The sequence below is a fragment of the Canis lupus genome, chromosome 10 (assembly GCF_048164855.1).
Source record: "Canis lupus baileyi chromosome 10, mCanLup2.hap1, whole genome shotgun sequence".
In the NCBI taxonomy this organism is placed as follows: domain Eukaryota; kingdom Metazoa; phylum Chordata; class Mammalia; order Carnivora; family Canidae; genus Canis; species Canis lupus.
Window position 1 is genome coordinate 58,960,800 of NC_132847.1, and position 23,893 is coordinate 58,984,692.

Genomic DNA, 23,893 nt, shown 5'->3' on the forward strand with positions numbered 1-23,893 from the left:
TTTGTTCATGCTAATAGGGAAGAACAGCTTTGCACTGGTCCTGTAACAACGGATACCTCGATGCCATTAAATTACTACTAGACTTTGCTGCTTTTCCTAATCAGATGGAAAACAATGAAGAAAGGTAAGCTATTGATAAAAAGAAAATAAGAAAGTATTGTTGTCCAACTCACCTCCTTTCTGCTACATTAAAAAATCTCAAGTTGAGATACTCGTTCAAAAGTACTAAGTATACTCATAAGGAAATGCTACACTAAGAAATCCTAAACCAGAAGAAAAGAGCAAAATTTCCATCTAGTGTTGATTTAGAATCATGGGATTTTTAAAGTTGTTCAGAACTTTAGGTTTACCTCTGGCAAGCTCACAAATTACAAATAGAGAAACATGTTCTTCTGGCTTGTGGCTGGCAAAACCTCAGGGGAGGCTAGACTGACCAGTCCTAGGAATGTGTCATATGTCCAGGACATTTCTCTTGATGAACAGGGTAATACTAGTTAGTGGACAGAGGTGCCACCATGTGGCATGAAAAACTAAGGAAAATGTGAGATGATTGAATAATATAAGAGCAAGGCTGGAGTTACACCCCAGGGCCCAGGCCAAATAAAGAGGGCCAGACACGGTGTGAATTCTAAACAGGAGAGATTCTTGGCAGTCTTGGATCTAAGAAGATTCTGATCATCTGTAGGTGACAACCAAGTTTGTGATAAGACTTCCACACCTGAGCTCCACCCATCTGGGTCCATGCTTTGCTTGTCGTTCATGGATGCTATAACTGCAGTGGCTCCTGCTATGACCCCATGTCACCCCTCATAGCCATCACCAGTTCTTTCAGGAGACAGTTGACATTGTGGAGAAGGAAGGACTGTGTCTAGGCCACCTGTCTCAGGAAACCCACTCCTTCTTTCTGGGGGAACCCTTCATCTCTCCCATTTCTTTCAGAACCACTCCCCATTAATGATGGCCTCCACCCGTTATTTTCCATTTTACTTATTTTCTGAGGTTTGTTTCTTCTTCCTATAAAGCTCATCTTCTCTTGGAGTGTCTGCATTGCCCCATTTCTTCTTACTCATGGTTTGTGCCTTTGCAGTCTGACTTCCATCCTCACATTGACACTGAAACCATGTTGAATGGTCACTGACAGACTCACTGATAAATCCTATGTTGGTCCCTCTGTCTACTCGCACTGGCCTGTCTGCATTCACCTGGTTCTGTTGACCCCTCTTCTTTACCTTACTGAGACTGTATCTTATCTAAGCTTCTGTGACAGTGTATTTTCCTGATTCTCTGCCAGTCGTGTCTGCTCCTCCATTTTTTTTTTTTTTTTGCTTCCTTTTCTATTTTTTATTTTTTAAATATAGACACTCTTCAGGGACTGGGTCTTTTCTCTCAGCGCACCTCTTTGGCTCTCTGACCTACCATCAAGGCTTCGGTAGTCACCTGGGTGCTGGTGAGTTCTAAATCTGTCCCTCAGACCCAATATCTCCTGGGTTACTGCTGTCATCTCCTCTTCAGTACCAACACCATCCTCTAAATCTTGCCCTCTCCGCCTTGTTCTGGGGGCTGTCGCAATGCCTTCTCGCTGTTTTCTCCCCTTTGAACTATCATTCAGTTCATCTGCTTTCAAAGTAGCCTCCCTAAACCGTATTTCTAATGCAATTGTTAATCATGTCCTGCCTCCATTCAAATGCAATCTCATCTAAGAAGATAGTTTTGATCCCAGAGGCATGTGTTCCAAATGATGTTCTCCCCTACAGTGTGAATTTGTAGATCACTTAGCACATTTCACTTTATATTATAATTTTATGTGATCTGTCTGCCATGTTAGTGGAGAACTCCTGAAGATCATTGTCATCCCTGTGTTGCTCACAGTGCTTCTCAGGAAGTAAATGCTCAGTAAATAACTGTTGTATCATTAGGTTCGTGCTTTCAGGTTCCCAGTAGCATCCCCTGCTAAGTACCTGCATTAGAAACTTCTGGAATTCTTTGAGTGTGTAATTAGATAAATCTGACTAGTATGTCTTACTTTGAGAGGGGTTATGTAAAGAACTCACTCTATTATATTCAAATGACAACTTTAAAATCAAAAAGACTCAAAGATATAGGGGTTTGGACATTTAAGGAAGGTGGAAAGCCAAGCAGAATCCTCAAGGCTGAGGTTTTGACATTAAAGCAGATATGTGAGAGAACAGAAGTTTTCTCTCTTTGAAACCCTAAAAAAAGGGTGGGGGGAGGTTAAGAATCCTAAGAATTAGTGGTGATTTATTTCTATTATGAAGGATTTAATCTGTAACAGTATTTACTGTCTAATTGCTATTTTCTTAGGAAAAAAAAAAATAGACATTGGGCAGCCCAGGTGGCTCGGCGGTTTGGCCCTGCCTTTGGCCTGGGGCGTAATCCTGGAGATCCAGGAGTCCCACGTCGGGCTCCCTGCATGAAGCCTGCTTCTCCCTCTGCCTGTGTCCCTGCCTCTCTCTCTCTCTCTCTCTCTCTCATTTTGTGTCTCTCATGAATAATTAAATAAAATCTTAAAAAAAAATTTTTTTTAAATAACATTGACTTTTGTAATTCAATTCCCATTTTTATGGTAAGACTTGAATTTCAGGCCTAAGGAAGAGTGGGAATTAAGGTGCTTACTGCCTCCTAGAGTAAACATATGTTAATTACAGACCAACAGACCCCAGGAAAAATCACCCTAACTGTACTTGCCAGTCTATAGATGAAGATGGGCAGTGGCAATATCCCAGTCTCCTCTGACGTTTCATTGGCAATGCACCTTGATGTACAAATGTCAGAACCTGGCACTGCCTTTTATGTTTATTGACATTCCAGTTTAGGCATTCCACTCATCCCTTCAGACCATTCCTGCATGGCAAGTCCAATTGTATCTTGCATCTTGTCTTTATCTACATTGTTTCTTGACTGGTTACCATCAATGTAGTGCTAATTTTTACTTCTCATGCATTGACACCAACCACTTGATGTGTACCGTATAGACATAATTTTTGCCAGCTACTGCTGGCTTCTAGTCAATAACTATCTGACAACCACGACTCCAACATCGATGGGAATATTCACAGCACTTGAATGTCTCTAAATTGAATTTGGGGTGCAAAAAGTTTCAGGAGTAATAATTACAATATGGTCAATGCTGAAACACTAGGGCATAGACTTTAGTCTTAAAATCTTTCTATATATTTGGACTGTGTTTCCCTGAATCAAAAATTGATGAAGAATCCTAATTTGAATAAGCCAATTATAAGAGAGACATTTTTGAGAAAATTGGGGAAGTTTGTATTTGGAGTGGGTACTAGATTTTGCTAAGGAATCCCTGTTAATTTTGCTAATACCATAATGACATTGTGCTTATGTCCATATTATTTACTGAAGAATACTCAAATGCAAAGAGATTAAATGATAGGAGTTCTAGAATTTGCTTTAAAACAGTTCAGGAAAAATAATAAGGAAGGGGTTAGAGGAAGCAAATGTAGCAGAAATGTTGCCACTTGTTAAATTTGTGTAGTGAGCATATAAGTGCTTATTATGCCAGTCTCTCTACTTTTGTTTATGCTTACAAAGTTTCTTATAATAAAAATACAACTTTTCCATGATCAAGATATTTAAAATACTTGAAATTGCAATTTTCCGTCCACAAGCAGCCTGAGAGTTCTGGTAAAATTAGAGGTTAGGCCTTCCTTTCATAAACCAGACTTCGATAATCCTGCTTGTATAATCTGTGAAAGATACTCTGTATGAGTAATTATAGAAAAGATGATCAAGCTTGCTAAATACATATGTTATTTGTACATTGATCTGAGAAGCGGTTTCATTCTTTTTTTAAAAGATTGATTGATTTGAGAGAGCACAAACATGAAAATAAGAGAAAAAGAGAGTACGCACAGGGGGAGTGGGAGAAGCAGACTCCCCACTGAGTAGGAAGCCCAATGTGAGGCTTGATCCCAGGACCCTGAGATCACTACCTGAGTCAAAGGCAGACGCCTAACTGACTGAGCCACCCAGGCACCCCACAGCTTTGTTCTGTAGGAGATTTATTTTCAAGAACTGATAGCTGTGCTATGGAAGGAACAGGGAGTCATCCAGTCTTAGTTCAGGTGTGGGTTCTGCAGGGAACTAGTTAGGGAACTTCAGCAAGTTGCTTAATCTTTCTGGATCTGTTTACATATTTATAAAAGGAAGGTGATAGGATAAAATTCCTCTAAAATTCCATTTAGCTCTAATATCATGGAGTTCTGTGGCTCTGATCATTTTTTACATTGAGGAGAGTACAGTCATGAAGGCATTTTAGAATATATAGTGATTACATTTATCTTGATCACTCTATCACTATATTGTACACCTACCTGAAACTAATTTAGCACTGTATATTAACTATACCGGAATTAAAAAATTTTTTAAAGATTTTATTTATTTATTCTTGAGAGACAGAGAGAGAGGAAGGCAGAGACACAGGCAGAGGGAGGAGCAGGCTCCATGCAGGGAGCCTGATGTGGGACTCGATCCCGGAACTCCAGGATCACATCCTGGGCTGAAGGCAGGCGCTAAACCACTGAGCCACCCTGGAATTAAAATTTTTAAAAATAAGAAAAGTTTTTAAAAATAAAATATATAGTGAAAAATTTTAAAGTTCTTCTGAACTTATAAGATGCCATCTACTTATAAATAACATTTTAAAGTTTATGGAGGCACCTCTACTTTATGGCCTTCTGGTCCCTGGACAGTAGAGACAAATCAAGATGTCCTAAAATGAAAGTTTCTTAATTTTAGCATTTGGGATTTCTTTCTGAATTCAGTTTCCTTCCAGAAGTGACCAAACCACCTTTGCTTATATGAAAAATTTTCTCCTTTTATGTCTGACTGTCAGGTGAGTTTTGAAGAGAGAAAATTTCTATAATCACTGGATGATTTTTTTGTGTCTAATCATGCATCCATATAATCATCAGTGTTTCCACTTCATAAATCAGCTGATTATTTCTTCCTAACACCTCTGATTGCATTGGATTAGTAACAGCCACCCAGAGAGGAATCAGATCAGTGGCAGTCATTAGGTGGTCATAACTACTAGTTTGGGTCCTGTGGCAATGATATTGATGATGCACAACCGTGGTATCACAAACCCTGCTGCAAGTGCATGTCCTATAATAAGAACGACAATAGCTGACATTTATTAATTGCTTCTTTTATGCCAGGCACAGTGATATCTTCTTTGTATTTATTATTTCCTTTTTCTCCTCAAGCCAAGTCTGTAATGAGGAAAGCTAGGTTGGTTAAGAAGTGACAGCATTACCATTGTTGGAAGGTACAATTGGCTTGTTGGTTTTTGTTTTTTTTTTTTTACTTCAATTTTTATATTTTTTGCACTCTTTGAATTCTTTAAATATGTGTCATTATTACAAAGTAATCTTTTTAAAAAATAACACCTGCTGAGATAATAACAGTGGTTAATTCTCAGGGTGGGAATACAGATGACCGCTGTGTTATTCTATGTATTTATCTGATTAGTTTATATTTCTAAAAATAGAAAAGGTATATTGTAAGAAAAGAATTTACCTAAAATTATACATCTAGAAGGTAGCCAGTTGAGATTCAAATATATAACCATTTGCCAATACAACTCATCTTTTCTAAATAATATATTTGTCAAAAAGGTATGCACAGTGTAAACAATTTAAAAGGCATGAAAACGAAATGTCCCTCCCACCCCTGCCTTTGAGACAACCAGCGTCCTCCCCAGGGATGTCACTATCACGAGTTTCTTGGTAAACTTCTAGAGATATATTTTACGTGAGATAAGCATATGGGGATATGTTCTTTTTTATACAAATGGAGCATCCCTTAATATTGCTCTGTTTTTAAAAGAAGATTTATTTTATTTATTTTAAAGAGAAAGAGTCTCAAGCAGACTGTGCCGAGCACAGAGCCCAATGTGGGACTAAGTCTCATGAACCTAAGATCATGACCTGAGCTAAAACCAAGAGTTGGACACCTAACTGACTATGCCACTGAAACGCCCCAATACTGTTCTGTTTCTTAATTTTTTTTTCTTTCCCTTCATTTAACAAGACATCCTGGACTTTATTCCTTATTTTTTTTTTAATTTTTATTTATTTTTGATAGTCACAGAGAGAGAGAGAGAGGCAGAGACACAGGCAGAGGGAGAAGCAGGCTCCATGCACCGGGAGCCTGATGTGGGATTCGATCCCGGGTCTCCAGGATCGCGCCCTGGGCCAAAGGTAGGCGCCAAACCGCTGCGCCACCCAGGGATCCCGACTTTATTCCTTATTTATCCATATGCCAGAGCACAGCTGTGGCTGCATTATACGGATGCCTGCATCACACGAATGGCCCATACTTATTGCAAGAGGTGTTCCATTGATGGATACTGAGGTTGTCTCCACTCTTGGACTATTTCAAACTGTGCTTCTGTGAATACCCTTGTAAAGAAAGCATCTCACACACAAGAGCAAGTCTGTGGGATATATGCCTGCAAGGGACATGTCAAAGGGCAGATGCATGAGTAATTTTGATAGATAATGCCAAATTGTTCTTTCTAAAGATTAAAGTAGCACATAGAGAGCTAGTCTCTGCATCCTTGCCAGCACAGTGTGTTATTAAACTTTCTGATCCTCATTAATCTGATCATTAAAGTACTCTCCCTGTTAGTCTTAATCTGTATTTCTCTCAAATGAGTAAGATTGAACATATTTCTATATATTTAGAAGCCATTAGTATTTTCTATTCTGGGGACTTTTATCTTTGTTTTTGGTATTTTTTGCCCTATAGAATTTTGTCATTTTTATGTAGATGGATTTATCAATCTTCTCTAATGGTTTTGAGTTTTGGATCATTTTTATTAGAAGAGACCTTCCCCGGATCCCTGGGTGGCTCAGCGGTTTAGTACCTATCTTTGGCCCAGGGAGTGATCCTGGAGTCCCGGGATCGAGTCCCACGTCAGGCTCCTGGCATGGAGCCTGCTTCTCCCTCTGCCTGTGTCTCTGCCTCTCTCTCTCTCTCTCTCTCTCTCTCTCTCTTTCTCTCTCTATCATGAATAAATAAATAAAATCTTAAAAAAAAAAGAAGACACCTTCCCATTCCAATTTTTAAAAATCTTCCATAGTTTCTTCTAGTACTTCCATGGTTTCTTTTTCTCTTTTTAGGTCTTTGCTTCATCCAGAACTCCTTTTGGTGTAAAATGTGATATAAGAATCTCTTTTTTCCAGATGGCTATGCCATTGTCCCAACACTACTTAATAAGCCATGCTTTCTGACTTAAAGGGCCATCCTTATCATATACTAAATCTCTTGGTTTGGAGATGTATTTTTTCTTCATAAGCATAAACCATCAGTAGCTATGGGCTTAAACTTATGAATCTCACAGGATACTATCCACAGTACTTTTTAGATAGGCATGGGGTATTATTTGGCACATAGGGGAGAAGAAAAGTGATCACGTGTTCCTGCAGCCCCCAGTTTATGAGCCAGCAAGTGAAACTCAGGAATCATCATGATCAGTGACACAAAGCACCTAACTCCAGCTCTACCCTTGTTTTGTGCCCTCAGAGGAAAAAGGAACAGCCCTGGAGTACTGAAGATAGCCTTGCCTGAGAAACAGTCCACATCTCAGAATGAGATTTCCTTCTGCTGCACACAATACTGCCAGTTTAACTATACCTCAAATTACATTCCAACGCTTAAAAAAAAATACCTTCCTGCTTCAGGTACACTCCCCTTGACTATGCTTTGCTTGGTGAGCGCCATGAAGTGATCCAGTTCATGTTGGAGCACGGTGCCCTGTCCATCGCAGCCATACAGGACATCGCCGCCTTCAAAATCCAGGCCGTCTACAAAGGGTACAAGGTCAGAAAGGCTTTTCGAGACCGGAAAAATCTCCTCATGAAGCATGAACAGTTGAGAAAAGATGCTGCTGCCAAGTAAGTTCAGGCTATGGAGACTGTGTTCCTTCACAGCCCAGGAATCAGGGTGGAAGGGGACAGGTGGCAGGAGCAGGCAGGAGGGGGAATCAGGGGAGGATCTGAGATCATGTTGACCCCTGTACCCATGTCACCTTCCCCCTTCTGCCCACTGGGTGTGCAGAGCACTGTGGCTGCAGTGAAGGACCAAGGCCCGATCCCTGCTCGGTGGCTGTCCCTCCAGGCTAGTCCCTGATGTTCCAACACAGGAACAGACCACCACCACAGCCATCATGGCAAGGAGTTGGGGGTGGGAAGGTGCCTACAGGAAGCTGCAAGGACGTAACTGCTCCTCCTCCTTCCTTTCCTGCCTTTCCACAGGAAACTGATACCAATATCCCGCCTACTTCACTAGAAGTGTCTAGTTTTGATTTGATTAAAGCAACCAACTTGTGTAAAAATAACTAGCCCTCCCCACCTATTCCTTCACAAATCTGTACTACATTATGTCATTTACTCAAGAAATATTGACTAAATTCTTACTGTACATATAAAACTCTTGTCTCAAGCCTTTGAAAAAAAGTAACTAAAAGCAAAGTGCTTGCTTCAAGGACATCACACTATTTTGGATAATGATACAGAATGTGTAAAATAGTCATTTGTACCTATTATATACACACTGTGATTATTTTACCATAAATGATTGATTTTTGGATAATGCCTTGGTTTTCCTCCTTGGAGACCTTTGTTGGACTCTTTCTCTTTTTTTCTTCCTTCCTTCCTTCCTTCCTTCCTTCCTTCCTTCCTTCCTTCCTTCCTTCTTTCCTTCTTTCCTTCTTTCCTTCCTTTTATTTGCATTTATTCTATGCAGAATTTACTCCTAGGATATAAGTTTTTGTTTCTTCAGTTTCTTCTGGGGTATCTTTTTATTCGGTGCAACCTCCTTTTCTGGTTTAGGAACAGTCTGCTCTTTTTCAGTAAGGATCATCTCAGTGCAGCAGGGAGAGTTCATCTGACCATGAACCCTATAAATTCTATGCCATATCCTGGAGGCTTTGTCCACCTGGATGTGCTTCATGACCAGACGATCTACCTCTAAACCCTTAAGTTCAGCATTACTGTCTTCATTTTTAAGCATGTGCAGTAAAAATTCAGCACTGTTCTTGGGCCATCCACCACTGTTTGGCCTGGGCACACCTCCCAACTCCACCATTATAGCAATGGAATGGTTCACACTGCTTCTGCAGAGTGACATCCTTCTGGTACTTGGTGGCTTTTTGGATATGCATACCTGTGGTGGCCTGGGCAGTGTCATGTGTATTCTTACAGTGAACGTGAAGATTCAAACCTCTTGATTTGCATGATTTTGTAGGGTTTTCTAGGTCCAGCGAGTAGTGAACCATTTTCAGAAATCACCTCAGGCCACTAGGGGAAGAAGAAGAGTCGTGGTGGCTCCTGAAGAGAATTTATGAGAACTCCCGTTGGGTATTTTAAGTAGCCGAAGAATTTTGCTTTGGTAGGTAGAGATGCCGAAACCCATTCTTTCTGATGGGAAAGACAACAGAAAGATTCTTGATGGGAGTAACATCCTTGTACCTTGAATGTTTCCAAATCTTGAATCCTTCCATATCTTCCCCACAAGGGGGAAGCATAAGTGTAATAAAGAATAATTTAAAATAATAATAGAAGGCAGGACGAACCATTTTAGTAAGTAAATACCACTGTGACCTGAGACGTTAACCATAATGGCAGCTTGGGTAGTTAAGACTGAGGAAATGGCAGTTTCTGTGAGTGAAGCTACCACAGTTGGTGGCGTCCTAGGAAATCTGATCCTGCACTCTTCTCTTCATAAGGCCATCTTCTCTTCACTTTTGCAAAAGAATCCAGTTTAACATAAGGCCTCTGTACATGCCTCTTCTTCGGCCTTATAAAAGTTCCGCAGGAGAGTGACAACTCTAAGTGGGTAATACATGTGGCAAATTATCCTGAGTCGCAAGTTAAATACTCTCTGCAGGGGCTGGAATGTTGTTTTTGCTTCTATCTGGTGTTTTCATAAACTCCACTTTTAATGTGTGAGCATCTGTTTTCAGAATTTGAAGTCACACCTACCTGAATATGAGGTGGAATTCTACAAGGCAATGTGACTGATTTTGTATGTCCCCCCAGAAAGGAGCATATTAGTCCAAATCCGTTCTGCTCTGTTACTGTAGAGAGGGGCCCTGGAGCCCCCACACTCCTTTTCCAGCAGGACAGAGGGTCTGTGGTGGAACACAGCATTTCTCTCTCTGGGTCCTGGTGTTTTCACCTGTGACACATGGCAGATTAGACCAGCTGACTCGTAGGCACCCTCTGGGTCTGTGGAAGCCCCCGAATCTTCACAGTTAATGATCTCAATCTCTTTCATCTCTCCTTTGCCTCCTTTGCGCAGAGGCCATATGCCTGGGTAGAGAGTTTGTGGACAGGCTCTGCTAGTCAGTGTGGAGCTGGGAACCAAGAATCCATTTGTTAGATGAGCTCCTATATGGAAGAAGGGCTTTCACATCAGGACATGCTTACAGATTTTTTTTTTCCTAACTAGGTTTTTTGTGACTCCCAGCCTTGAGGGCTTGAAAGGGCACAGGGATTCAGGAACCATCTAGTCCAATCCTCCCCCAGTTAGTTGTTATCCTGGTTAGTGTCACCATCACCAAGGTGCATCCTCCTTGTTCTTATGGCTTAGTTTCTGAAGCTCATTTTTAAAAACACTTTTACATGAGACTGTGCTTACCGTGACAATATCTAAAATCGCCTTAACTGGAAATTTATAATCTTCTTTCCTTTTTCTCAGCCCCAGTCTCTCCTTTATTAGGTGTCATTATTGGAAGGAAACAAATTTCGTGCAGTCCAGTCATCACCTCCTACAGCCCTTGTGCCATAGAGCTCCAAGGGAAATATTTAAATGGAAAAGAAACTCATTGCATTTGTTTAATTTTATTTCTCAAAAGTGATTTCTTAAGATCTGAGTCAGTGTTTAATTTTGGCCTTGGTTTTCGCTTTTAAGGAACAAAAATCAGAATGGTAAAACTTCGGTCCTTGCTGCCACCGGCGCCTCCCTGGCTCAGGCGTCCCAGGCATATCACGCCACCTCGGGGTCCCAGCGTAGCATCTTAGGATGATGGCACACATCACCTTCCTTAAAGCAACGATGTGAAAGGAACTTATTAAACTTAAAATGACTTCTAATTTACTGATAGAGAAATTGGGAGAGAGTGAGGTTTTAGTCATATTTTCCGAGGCATGTTTTTTAGAAAATACTATTTAAGAAATAGCTATAATCCACTTAAAAGCACTTTATAACTCATACTCCCCACCTATGTTGTTGCCGAAATGAACATCGCTGTAATTGACCTGCCACAGCACGCGGCTGAATGCACGCGAGACAAGGCTGTATTTATGTTGCTCACTCGTCTCCCCAAAAGCTTCCTTTTCACCGAGTTTCTGTTTCACCCTCTAATCTCAGCTCTCTTCTGCCTTTTCCCTCTCACATCTTCGTAATCACACCACCTCCTCACTGAGGTCAGCTCTGCAGACTCGCCCTTACGCTGCACCTCGTGCTCTACTCTTTTCCACTGGAAAGGTATCTACTCTTGAAACTTGAGTGACTTCATCTCTGTAGATAGTCCATTACTCTGTCTCACATCTCACATCCTGACCTCCTGGAACTCTGATTCCACATCATCAGTTGCCTCCTGGGCATTTCCATTTCGCTGTCCTTTTGTGACTTGCTAGCACTTTCCATTTGTGTGTTGTTGTCACTGTCACTTCAGCTTCACCGTGAAACCTGCAACTCGCCACCACAGTCGGTGTCTCTTCTCACCTCCTTATTTCCCTGGCTGGTGCTGCCCCCATTGATGCTGTTAATTCCTCTTAAAATGTGCTCTTGCCTTCATTCCTCTGTCCCACCACTCTGTGAAGGCCATCACTCTTGAATACCATCCACGGTGCTACATAACCCTTCACCACTCTGCCTCCACTTCTGTCTCTAAGGCCCATTTCTCTCCATGACCCCCTACCTGCCCCACCCTCAGGTGTGTGGGCTCAGCCATCCTGAACTTTCCTCACTTCTTCATGTTTCACTTTCTTTTTTTTTTTTTTTTTTGTATATTTTTTTATTGGAGTCGATTTGCCAACATATAGTATAACACCCAGTGCTCAGCCCATCAAGACCTCCCTCAGTGCCCGTCACCCAGTCACCTCATCCCACTCCCACCTCCCCTTCCACTACCCCTTATTTGTTTCCCAGAGTTAGGAGTCTCTCATGTTTTGTCACCCTCTCTGATATTTCCCACTCATTTTCTCTCCTTTTCCCTATAATCCCTTTCACTATTTTTTATATTGCCCATAGAGTAAAACCATATAATGATTGTCCTTCTCTGATTGACTTACTTCACTCAGCACAATACCCTCCAGGTCCCTCCACGTTGAAGCAAATGGTGGGTATTTGTCGTGTCTAATGGCTGAGTAATATTCCATTGTATACATAAACCACATCTTCTTTATCCATTCATCTTTTGATGGACACTGAGGCTCCTTCCACAGTTTGGCTATTGTGGACATTGCTGCTAGAAACATCGGGGTGCAGGTGTCCCGGCGTTTCACTGCATCTGTATCTTTGGGGTAAATCCCCAGCAGTGCAGTTGCTGGGTAGGGCAGATCTATTTTAAACTCTTTGAGGAACCTCCACACAGTTTTCCAGAGTGGCTGCACCAGTTCACATTCCCACCAACAGTGCAGGAGGGTTCCCCTTTCTCCGCATCCTCTCCAACATTTGTTGTTTCCTGTCTTGTTAATTTTCACTTTCCATAACTTTCCATGCGCTCTGGGAGACCTGAGCTGCATCCTGGCTGCTGTATGAGATTGTGTGTCTCCCAGAGGCACATGATCAAGTCCAGTTTGGGTCACTCAGTTCAAACTCTTGTGATGCTACAGTCCCTTCTAAGGAGGTGGTTCTGTGTCCTCAAAAAGTCAAGTGACAAGGAATTCAGGCAGCACATTCCATAGTAATGGACAGTTCTATCTGGCAGAAATTCTTACCTACCTTTCAATCTTGAGATACCCCTTGAAGCAAAACAGAAAAGTCTAAACCCTTTTTCCATAAACCAACTTTCAAATCATTAAAGAAAGTGCTCCTGGCATCCCTACTCCTGCCCCAGGTCTCCTCTTCTCATCATAATAGATCCAATTTCAGCCCACCTTCCTGAACACCTTCAGGCTGTCACTGAGTTTCTCCAGGGCTGACGCAGAGCCCTGACCCTTCTGCTTGAATTGTGGTCCGACCCATGGGGAAACACTGCCATGGTTCTACTACATGCCACCCACTTCTCTGAGCCTCAGTTTCCATTAATAATATGAAGATTTCTTAGTCCAGGATGGGCTTTGGGGCTCCATGCATGCCCTGAAGCTATACATAGTGATTTGTCTATTGTGAGCATATGTACTATTTGGGTGGTAAAGATCTATATATTTTTTATCATAATCTCGAAGGTCCATGAGTCACAAAGAGATTTTTAAAAAACATTGGTTTAAATGATATCTCAGCTCCCCCCACCCCACCCAGCTCTAACATTCTATAAGTCCAAGGTTCTAAGACACATGACATTTTCTTATTCCCTCAAGAGGAAGTCAGAGCCCAGATATTCCTCAGCCTGTTATTCAGCGACAGTAAAGAGACAGAATCTCACAAACCCCCTCTGTAGGGCACAATACCAACTGAAAAGGTTAGAGCAGAACCTTTTCTGTCTTGTGAGGTAATCAGTTTCCTCTCACTGGAAATATTTCAGCAGAAATGAAATTATCATCTCTCTGGGATAATATACAAGGAATTTTTTTTAATTATATAAAGAACTAGTCGTTGAGATCCCTTCTGAGTCAAAGATTCTGTGAGAGCTAGGTTGCATGTCCTTGCTTATGCTCTTGCCTCCGCCTAAAACAACCTCTCACTTCCCTCTTTCTCATTTTGACATTCTTTCTAGGTTTTTTTTTTTTCTTCCCAGGTGGTGCCTGCCTCCCATAGCCCCCATAGCTCTGTGTAGGTACCTCTGTGTTAGCCCCCATCACGTCTAGAACCCGTCACATGCAGAACTATCTATAGGAGCATATGGGTCCAACTCCCCACTAGATGGTCTGTTCCTTGGGAACAGGGATTATATTTGTGTCTCCATATTTCCAATATCTTAAAATACCTGACATTTAATAAGCATTTAATCATAAATGTTCAATCGCTACCATTACAGTGAGCCTGAAACTTTACATGAGTCGTTTTTCATTCTAGGCCTTAGTTTCCCCCTCAGCCAAGTGGGAGGCTTAGTCCCCTTCAACCCTGTGAATCTCTAAGTGTACTACTTTAATCTATCTGCCTTCCCTGGGCAGAAAATATATTTATGTGCCATTTATCCTCATGACACACACTGGTCCTTCTAGATTTGTGCATTCGGCTTCCTAGCTCCCTCCATATTTATCATGAGCAAATTACCAGTTGACAGGTTTATGATAGTCCTTTATTCTGATTTTTTTTAAGATTTCATTTATTTATTTGAGAGAGAGAGAGACAGTGCATGAGCAAAGGGGAGAGGCAGAGGGAGAGGGAGAAGCAGGCTCCCCTGCTAAGCAGGGAGCCCAACACAGGGCTCAATACCAGGACCACGGGATCATGACCTGAACCCGAGGCAAATGCTTAACTGACTGAGCTACCCAGGTGCCCCCTTTATTCTGGTTTTTAAAAGCCTAAGAGCAAAGGGGTTCACCACTGCATATACTTGAACATGAGACCCCACCATGTGGATTCCACGAATTTCTGTTTGCCCAGAGTTGAATTTGCCCAGTTTTGAGAAGAAGAAAATTCTATCATATACTGCAGAAAACAGCAGGCTCTCTCCCCTTCCAGTGGAGTGCCGGAAGTTTCCATGGCCATGAATGTGGGACCTACGACAGGTCAGAGAGAGAGGATTAAAATGGCTCTTACAGAAAAGGGAGTTGTGTAGTTGCAACATTGAGCATTTCTGAAAATATGGTTAGGCCCAGTCCGGAAGCTCTTAGACTGCATGGCACTCATGCCAAACACTGATTTCTTCACTTCTATCCAGATCCTGTCACAGGGCAGCTTTATCTTAACAGCTTTACGTAAAAGTAATAGTGATCAATTATATTTATATAGTGCTTTCTTTAATGTTAATTTATTAAATCCATACAATCATTTGGTAGGTAGGACTACCCATCCTCATTTCCATCCTCATAGCTATCCTCAATCTCATTTCACAGATGGGGAAAATAGCATACAGAGGTTAACGCTCCTGAAATCACACAGCTCATAAGGAGAAAGATGGCATGTGAATCTCAGTCCTACCCTGAGCCCGGGTTCCTACCAGCCATACTTACTGCTGGAGGCTGTCTCCAGCTGCCAGCACCCATCTTGATAGGCCAGCATGCAACAGCTCTGCTTCTTTTATTTTTTTTTTTTTCCTTTTACCCAGGCCTCAAATCAGTTTTTCTCTTACCCCAGAGCTTGTTCAATTGCTCAGTGTTGTTTCAGTAACTGTTGAAAGAGTGATGCCAAGTCACCATCATCAATTCTGCAACATAGTTTAATAAAGAATCTTCCTATTACTCTCAAAGCTAACATGGCAGTGCACACCAAATTCCTCCTAAATTTTTGAGAAAATTGAAAAAAATTAGTTGGTTCCAAGCCTACACCAAGACTGTAAACAATAATATCATTAGGGCAGGGGTACCTGGGTGGCTCAGTTGGTTAAGTGTCTGCCTTCAGCTTGGGTCATGATCTCAGGGTCCTGCAATAGAGCCTGGTATCAAACTCCCTGCTTGAGGGAGTCTGCTTCTCCCTCTCCCTCTGCTCCTTCCCCTGCTTGTGCGCTTGCTCTCTCTCTCTCTCAAATAAAATTTTTAGAATCTTAAAAAAAAAAAAAAATTATTACGGCAAAGCCCAGTTAAATTGGTACAACGGGACCTGCTAAGTAGATGTTCCTTTTCTGTCAGAGCCATTTTAATTCCATCTTTCAAACCTCTCTGAGGTCCTGCCTTCGTAGCAATGACAGCTTGAACACTCCACTGGAATAAGAAGAGCTTGCTTCTTTCTACAGTTTCTGACAGAATTAATTTCTTCTTGTTGAAACTGAGCAAATATGATTCTCTATTGGAAGCCACATTGGAGGGTACAAAAAAGCATCACCTTCCAGGACTTAAATTGTACGGGCCCAGAGGGAGGTCTGTGCCACATTGTGCAAACAAACATGCCCAGTCCTGAGATGCTAAAGCCGTTGGACATTCAAGTCATTTAAATTATGGCCCTTGATCTGACTCTTTGCACACCAAGCAATCGTTGGATCACTGAGTTCTTTTTTGGCCCATTTCTGTAGTTGTCATCTAGGCGACTCATTTGTAGAAATCTCCATCCTTGGGACTCAGGTCTGGTTTTGGGGGACTCCAGGCCACATTACTGCCTCATAGTGGCCCTTCAGAGATCTGCAGCAGTAATGTGTCCCTTACGTCATTTTTCACCTGGGTGACACAGCCCTGGTTCCTTCAGCCCACAGTTTGGAACCTGGACTCCAAAGGCAGGGCTATTTTATTGGCATTAAGATTCTTCTATGTTAGTAAATTTCCTGCTAAAATGTTACTTCCTGTGCATAGGCAGAATTTTCTCTTTAATTTTTCATATAGTCTAGAATAGCATTGGTTCCTTTTCTGATATTTGTTCCCAAACTTGACAAAAATAGGTCACATTTATAACATAACTCCCATGGAGATTATTAGATCTTCTACATTCTGCAATAAATTAGTTTGAGAAAAAAACATGTTTCAGGACAATTGAGTCTAAGGGTTTAGGACTAAAAGTTATATCCGAAGCTATATGACCCAATTCATTCTTTTTTTTTTTTTTTTCTTTTTTTGAGAGGTGGACATAGGGGAGGAGCAGGGACAGAAGGAGAGAGAGAATCTCAAACAGGCTGCACACCCTGCATGGAGCCCAATGTGTAGCTCGAGCTCACAATCCTGAGATCATGACCTGAGCCAAAATCAAGAGTTTGATGCTTAACAGACTGAGCCACCCATGTGCCCCTGACCCAATTCATTTTTTAAATGATAGAAATGGATCAAGTGAAATTCAAATTCTAAAAAACAACTCAGTCACTGCGGTCAATGGTATAGGGAGGGGTAAAGAACTGAGGTCTAGCTCAGCTGTCTGTAGTTTACCATGCAGTCATGGGTAAGTCACTTGTCTCTGCCTCAGTTTCCTTATCTACCAAATAAAAGTGAGTAAATTGAGATTCCTTTGAACTCAGACCATGAGCAGTGGAGCTGGACCTTATTCCCCAAGGACACATGCATGTACGATCATGTTCTGCTCCCGGGCTATAGTCTTTGTGCATGTGTGCGTTCGCAGTGGTATTGTTGCTTTTGTTTTAAGGCAGCAATATGTAAATAGGATGCGGGCTATGCGTAGTCCCAATTCTAATCCCACCCCCTTATCTGCAATGATCACTACTTTTACATCAAGAGCCACAGCTCTGGAGAACTGCACAGTTGTGGGCCATACGTCACCTGGAAGATTTTTTTAATACATCAGTTTTTTATTTTTTATTTTTTTTATTGGAGTTCAATTTGCCAACATATAGCATAACACCCAGTGCTCATGCAGTGAAGTGCCCCTCTCAGTGCCCGTCACCCAGTCACCCCCACCCCCCGCCCACCTCCCTTTCCACCACCCCTTGTTCGTTTCCCAGAGTTCGGAGTCTCTCAGGTTCTGTCTCCCTTTCTTATATTTCCCATCAGTTTTTTAAAATATTAATTTATTTCTGCTCACAAACTGAGGCTCTAATGATATATTCTGATAATTACATTCTTTCTTCCAAATCTGCTATAACTTAGTTCTACCAAAATGAAAAATGCCTTCCTGCAAACCTTCCCTCCCAAAGTAATCTTCAGAAGACAGGGTGCCCTTGTTTTCTGGACATTCTGATCACTCTAAAAGGCTAGATCCCCTGTTTGTTCTGTGGCTGCCTTCATGGAGGCCCAGAAAGGTCTGCAGTAACAAGGTTTGCCCTGCACCTGATTGTAAGCAGCTGCTTAGAATTGAAAAGGAAAGCTGTTTAGTTTCCCAAAAGAAAGAGAAGTGACCACTCAAATAACAAAGTCTAATTTATCACCTCCGAGCCCTTCTTAATGGCAGTGAGATCCATGTAGATGCCAAGCCAGACAACCGCACGTGTGTGTCTGTCTAAAGGACCAATATTCTCTTAGAGCAGTTCTCTTCATCAGTGCTCGTAAAAAGAGCAGCCGTCCCCGTGCCTGCCAGGAGCAAGGCTGTTAGATCAATTAGTGGCACTTCAGCCATCCAGATGCTTCCACCTTCTTCTGAAAAGCAGCCTTCTCCCAGACAGCTCACACTGAAATGGCACCTGCTAGCATCCATATGCATCTCAGGCACTGATGATGACAGGCTGTCCAGCTAGCCTGTGGATTGCAGCGCTGCATGCTCAGGTGTCAGCAGTTGGCAAAGCGTGTAACAAAACCAGAGTCAAGGGAAAACATCAGAGTTATACGGGACTTAGCACAACCCATCTGGCCACTTTTGCTAGGAATGGGACGTAGTGGGAAACTATTAGGTAAGCCAGCGTGGACCACAGGAGCTTCACCACAGGACAAAAGACCTTCAGAAGGGGAAGTTAAGTTGACAAGGCATTATATCAAAGTGTAACCCAGATACCTGTCATCTGAGTCTTCTCTGTCCCTTGAGATCTAAATAAACATTGCCTCAAATCCCACAGCCTGTGGAAATCTGAATTCTATGACTTCTTGGAGGCGTAGGGTCTCTGCCTCACTCTTGTTTCTTGCGTCCATGTCTGATATCTTAGCTCTGCAGCTTGTCAAGTTGCTTTTAAAAAAGCATGTGTGAGCCTGGTAGACCTTACCCAAAAGGTGGTGTCATTGAGGAGAATCACATTTCATATCCCGTCATGGTATAGTGAACAGTCCATGTGAGGTGCCTGGGTGGCCCAGTCGGTTAAGCATCCAACTCTTGATTTTGGCTCAGGTCATGATCTCAAGATCATGAGATCTAGCCCCACATCAGGGGTGGAGCCTCCCTAAGACTCTCCCTCTCCCTCTGTGCCCTCCTCCCTGCACCCACTCTCTCTAAAAACAAAACAAAACAAAAAAACAGTCCATATGAAACTTTCCTGTTGCCTTAAACCTTGCTACTCAAGGTGCAGTTCGGAGGGCCAGCAACACCTCTATAACCTGGGTGCTTGTTAGAAATGCAGAATCTTGAGCCCTCCCCCAGGCTTGCTAAATCAAAATCTAGATTTTAACGAGATCTCAGGAGACTCCATTCGTTAAAGTGTGAGGAGCGCAGACCCAAAGTTCTTCTCCATCAGCTCCTCATGGAGGGTTCTCAGCCTGGCCCTTGCTATACACAATACCCAGCCTTTCATCTTCTCTTTCTTCCCCCTCCTTTCTCTCTCTCTGGTTCTTTCATCTCCTCCTTCCCTGTCAGGAGCTTCAAACGCATTCTCTTTTTATCAGGAGCAGCACTCCCCCAGAGCCTAGAGCCAGTTGCCATCCAGGCCCTGAAGGTCTCACCTGCTACCACCCTTCAGTTCTGTTCTCAAGCTGATTAAAATATTTGTCCAAACAAGGTCCCCTCTCCCCCAAGAGGGACTCTGATACCAGCTATTACAATAAAAGAAACCTATCTCATTACAAAAGATACCCCAGATTTTATAAAGACATCTGGTTTCCAAACTGACCCCTAAACCAATTCGAGGTTATAAACTTATATCATACAAGTGATAGACCTGGGAAACTGAGTCTCCAACAGGAAAGTGACTGGCTCGATATCATTTTGTATTTATTGGCAGGAGCAGGACTAGAAAAGTTCTCATACTTCCCAGTGTAGGCTTCTCTCCACTACGGGCCTAATCATTCTCCTTTATGTGGCCGCCTACTTACTTCTCTTCCTGAGCCATAACTGAGTCGTCTGAGCAGCACATATGCATGGGGTGCCTGCTGTGCTCCAAGATGAGAAGATGCAAAACAGACCCAATTTTCCCACGCTCCGTGCCTTTGCCCAAAGTGAAAGTCCTCACTCCCACTTCATCCGTGTAGCAAACCTCTCCACATCTTTGAGAATCAGCAGCTGGGACCTTCTGGACTCCTCCAGACAAAATTAATCACTATCCCTCTCTGCAAGCACTAGTGTAACATTTCTTCCATCATTTGTTAGGTCTTTTTTTCCTAGCTGTCTCCTCTGAAATCAAGCTTCCTTCGCTTGTTGTGGAGGGTTGTACTCGGTGGCCGACGGTGCCCAGCACAGGAGAGGCTCAATGTTAGTTTTCTTCTCCCTTTCTTTCCTTTGGAAATCCTTAGCAATTAATGCTATTGGTCAAACAGATCTTGTACTGAACTTAACCTCTTCATCCTCAAGCAACTTACCCCTTTCTAGACCTGCGCTGCCTCAGACCCATACTCCTCCTCCTCCCACTGCCACTCATTCCTCACCCTGGCCTCTGCTGGCCAGCCCTCTTCTATTCGGTTGCTAACCACCAAGGCCAGCCTAGTCACCAGAACTTTTGTAGGACTTTTTGAAAATCATCCTACCTTCTGGACCTCATTTGCAAAATGTGTGGGTTTGTCTCATTAGCTAGAGCTCTCGATAGCCAGGTTGCAACACATAGGTGTGTTATATATAATCAGTTGTGAGGTGCTTTGTAAGTAATTGTTTCATATAATCATAAGGCCTGCCAATGGTCTTTTTTAATAAATAGAGAAATTTAAAGGTTATCTCTGTACCTGGCATGCTCAGTTGCATTCTGATTTGCTTTCTGGAATAGGAGAAAAAAGCAGATAGTTGCAGGGATCCCACACAAGCTTGGGTACACACACCTTAGGATTGTGTCGTGTCTCACAAACAGAGTTTTCCATCATGTGTGCCCTGATCTATAAGATTTCATTTCAGCTTCATCATCTTTTGAGTTATGAGTTCTGGAGAAAAGACCAAGAATTGTGAAATCATGGAAACTGTGAATTTCCAAACCCCTCCTGTGATGTAGTAGCTCCTCATAAAATTTAAATCTCACTCAGGAACATCTGAATGGGTAGCACTCTTAATTTTTTCCTCTACCTCGTTGGCTGTGCTTCCAGGAAGCGAGAGGAAGAAAACAAACGAAGGGAAGCAGAACAGCAGAAGGGAAGGCTGAGTCCAGATTCCTGCAGACCCCAAGCCCTTCCCTGTCTTCCCAACACCAAGACTGATTCCCACAAGCAGAGCCGGGCCCCCAGCAAACAGCCTCCCTCCAGCGAAGCAGCCCAGGACCCTGACAAGAGAGCCTGTCGAGGAGGTCCAGGCAGAGTATCTCCAAGCAGAGCTCCCCAGAAGGAGCAGCATCTTTCCCCAGATGTGCAGGGAACAGTCCCCAGAAAGCCAAACGGTAGGTGTATTGCCTTTGTTATCTGATGCCAACACATGGACTGTGGGCTCTCTTGATTGGTGTATTTAGTCCATTTGCGTTTAAGGTTAATTATGTCAGCCCTTAACACTGCCATTTTATCATCTATTTTCTGTTTATTTCCTCTGGTTCTCATCCCTGTTTTTTCTTTTTTCCCCCCTTCCTTTGGGGTACTTGAACATCTTTTAGGATTCCATCTTGATTGGCTGATAGTGGTTTTGAGCATCTTTTTCTATGGTTTTTGTGGTGGTTGTTCTGAGTATTATATGTATAATATATATAATATGTATAATATATGTGTATATATGTATATATGCATGTATATATGTGTGTATGTATGTATTATATACTTACATGTTTACTTATATTAAGTATATATACTTATATGTATACTTACTATATATGTGTATTATATACTTACATATACATGCATGTATAAAATATATGCATGTATAAATATATACATACATGTGTAATGTGTGTATTATACACATATATGTATGTATATACTTATATGTATATGTATAATGTATATATAAGTTATAAGGAACCTATAACTAGTATCAACACTTTACCACTTTGAGTGAAATGTAGAAACCTCATTTCCTTTTAGGTATCTTGACCTTCCCCACTTTTAAATATCATTGATTAGGTATCAGATGGTATTATAATTTTTGTTTCAATAATCAAATATAATTTATTTAAAAAACATGAGGAAAAGGATAGTCTCTTTTTATGTACCCACAATTCTGTTTTTCTGTTGTTTCGTCTTCTTTCCCAGTACTCCAGATTCCATCTTTTATCATTTCCTTTCTGTGGAAGAACCTTTATTGGCCAGTATTTAAGGGTAGCTCTACTAGCAATGAATTCGAGTTTTCCTTTGTCTGAGAATGTTTTGATTTCATTCCTGAAGAGTTGATAAACCAGATCCAGAATGCACAGTTGGCAGGTCTTTCATTCTCATCCTTGAAAGAGGCTGTGCCACTCCTGGCTTCCTGGTTTCAGATGAGAAATCCACTGTCCTTCAAATTGATGTTCCTTGGTAATGTTTCTGAGTAACATGTCACTGCTCTCTGGCTGCTTACAAGATTTTTCTTTATCTTTTATCTTAGTTTTCAGTAGTTTAATATGATGTGTCTTGGTATGGATTCTTGGAGTTTTTCCTGTTTGGATTTCACTTAGGATGTTGGGGATCCCCAAGAATCCCCCCAAATTTTAGTAACTTGCTAAGAGTACTCAAGACTCAGCATATATTTGCACCCACAGCTAGGATCTTTTATAAAAAAAGAGATACAAGTCAACATCAACAAAGTGAAAAGGCACATGGAGCAAAATCTGGAAGAAACTTTCCATGTAAATTTCCAAGAGTCTTCTCCCAGTAGAACCACACAAGACATGATTAATTCTTCCAGCAATGAATTGTAACAACCAATTAGCCTTTGTCTACCAGGAAAATATACCTAAACTTGGGACTCCAGAATTTTTATTGGAGTCAGTTGCGTAGGTACCTCTGCCTAGCGTATACTACAACTCCAGGCTCCCAGAAGGAAAACAAGTATTCTGCATAAATTATATTATTTACCCAAAGCAATTTAAGCATATCGAGCCATTCTTTTAATTAGGGAACAGCGAGAATCCTCCAGAAATCTAAGTGCAAATGCCAACATAGTGAAAAAGGCAAATAATTGTCTTTATTATTATAAAAATAGTTTTGATCTTGTGGAAGCCAGAAAGAGTCTATGAAAACTCATGGTGATCCAATTCAGGGCTTGGACAGTTTATTCTATTCACTGAGCCTTATTTCCTTACCTATAAAATAAGGGGTCGTGGGGGGGTTGGGTATACAAAAAAAAAAACACACACACACACAAAAAACAAAAAGAACAAATGGAAAAGCAGAAATAGACAAATACAGAGAACAAACTCATGGTTGCCAGAGAGGAAAGGAGTTGGGACAATGGGCAGAATGGGTGAAGGGAAGTGGGAGGTATAGTCTTCCAATTATGGAATGAATAAGTCATGGAGAAGAAAGGAATAGGGAATAGCATAGGAAATACCGTCAATGGTATTGTTATAGTGCCATATGGTGACACCACAAGTGTATTGGTGAACATAGCATAACAGAATTACTATGTTGTATGCCTGAAACTAATGTAACATTGTATATCAACTATAATTTTAAAAAAGAAAAAAATAAGGGCATACTCTCTATCCTGCAAGACAGTTATGAATATAAATCAAATAATATTTATTATAGCCCAGTAAAGGTCTTCAGTAACTACTTCAGTAAAAGGTCTTCATTAACTACTGAAAAGGTAAAAGGTCTTCAGTAACTACTGTTATTAACCCACACTAGTGATCTAGCCAAAACAAAACAACATAAAAATACATATGAATGACCACAAACATATCCAGAATATAATTCCATAACCCATTTTACAATGATAATGCATCAGCAATGTATGCCTT

General features: G+C 41.6%; 1 protein-coding gene across 12 annotated transcripts in view; it reads left to right on the forward strand.

Moving 5' to 3' along the window:
• Positions 1-23,893, forward strand: part of INVS (inversin) — a 156,281-nt gene that overhangs the window by 102,394 nt on the left and 29,994 nt on the right. For all 12 annotated transcript variants that reach the window (XM_072842100.1, XM_072842101.1, XM_072842097.1 and 9 more), the window contains 3 exons: positions 18-124; positions 7,734-7,946; positions 21,120-21,406. In XM_072842100.1, coding sequence (XP_072698201.1) covers positions 18-124; positions 7,734-7,946; positions 21,120-21,406 — 607 coding nt within the window. The remainder of the gene's footprint in view (positions 1-17; positions 125-7,733; positions 7,947-21,119; positions 21,407-23,893) is intronic.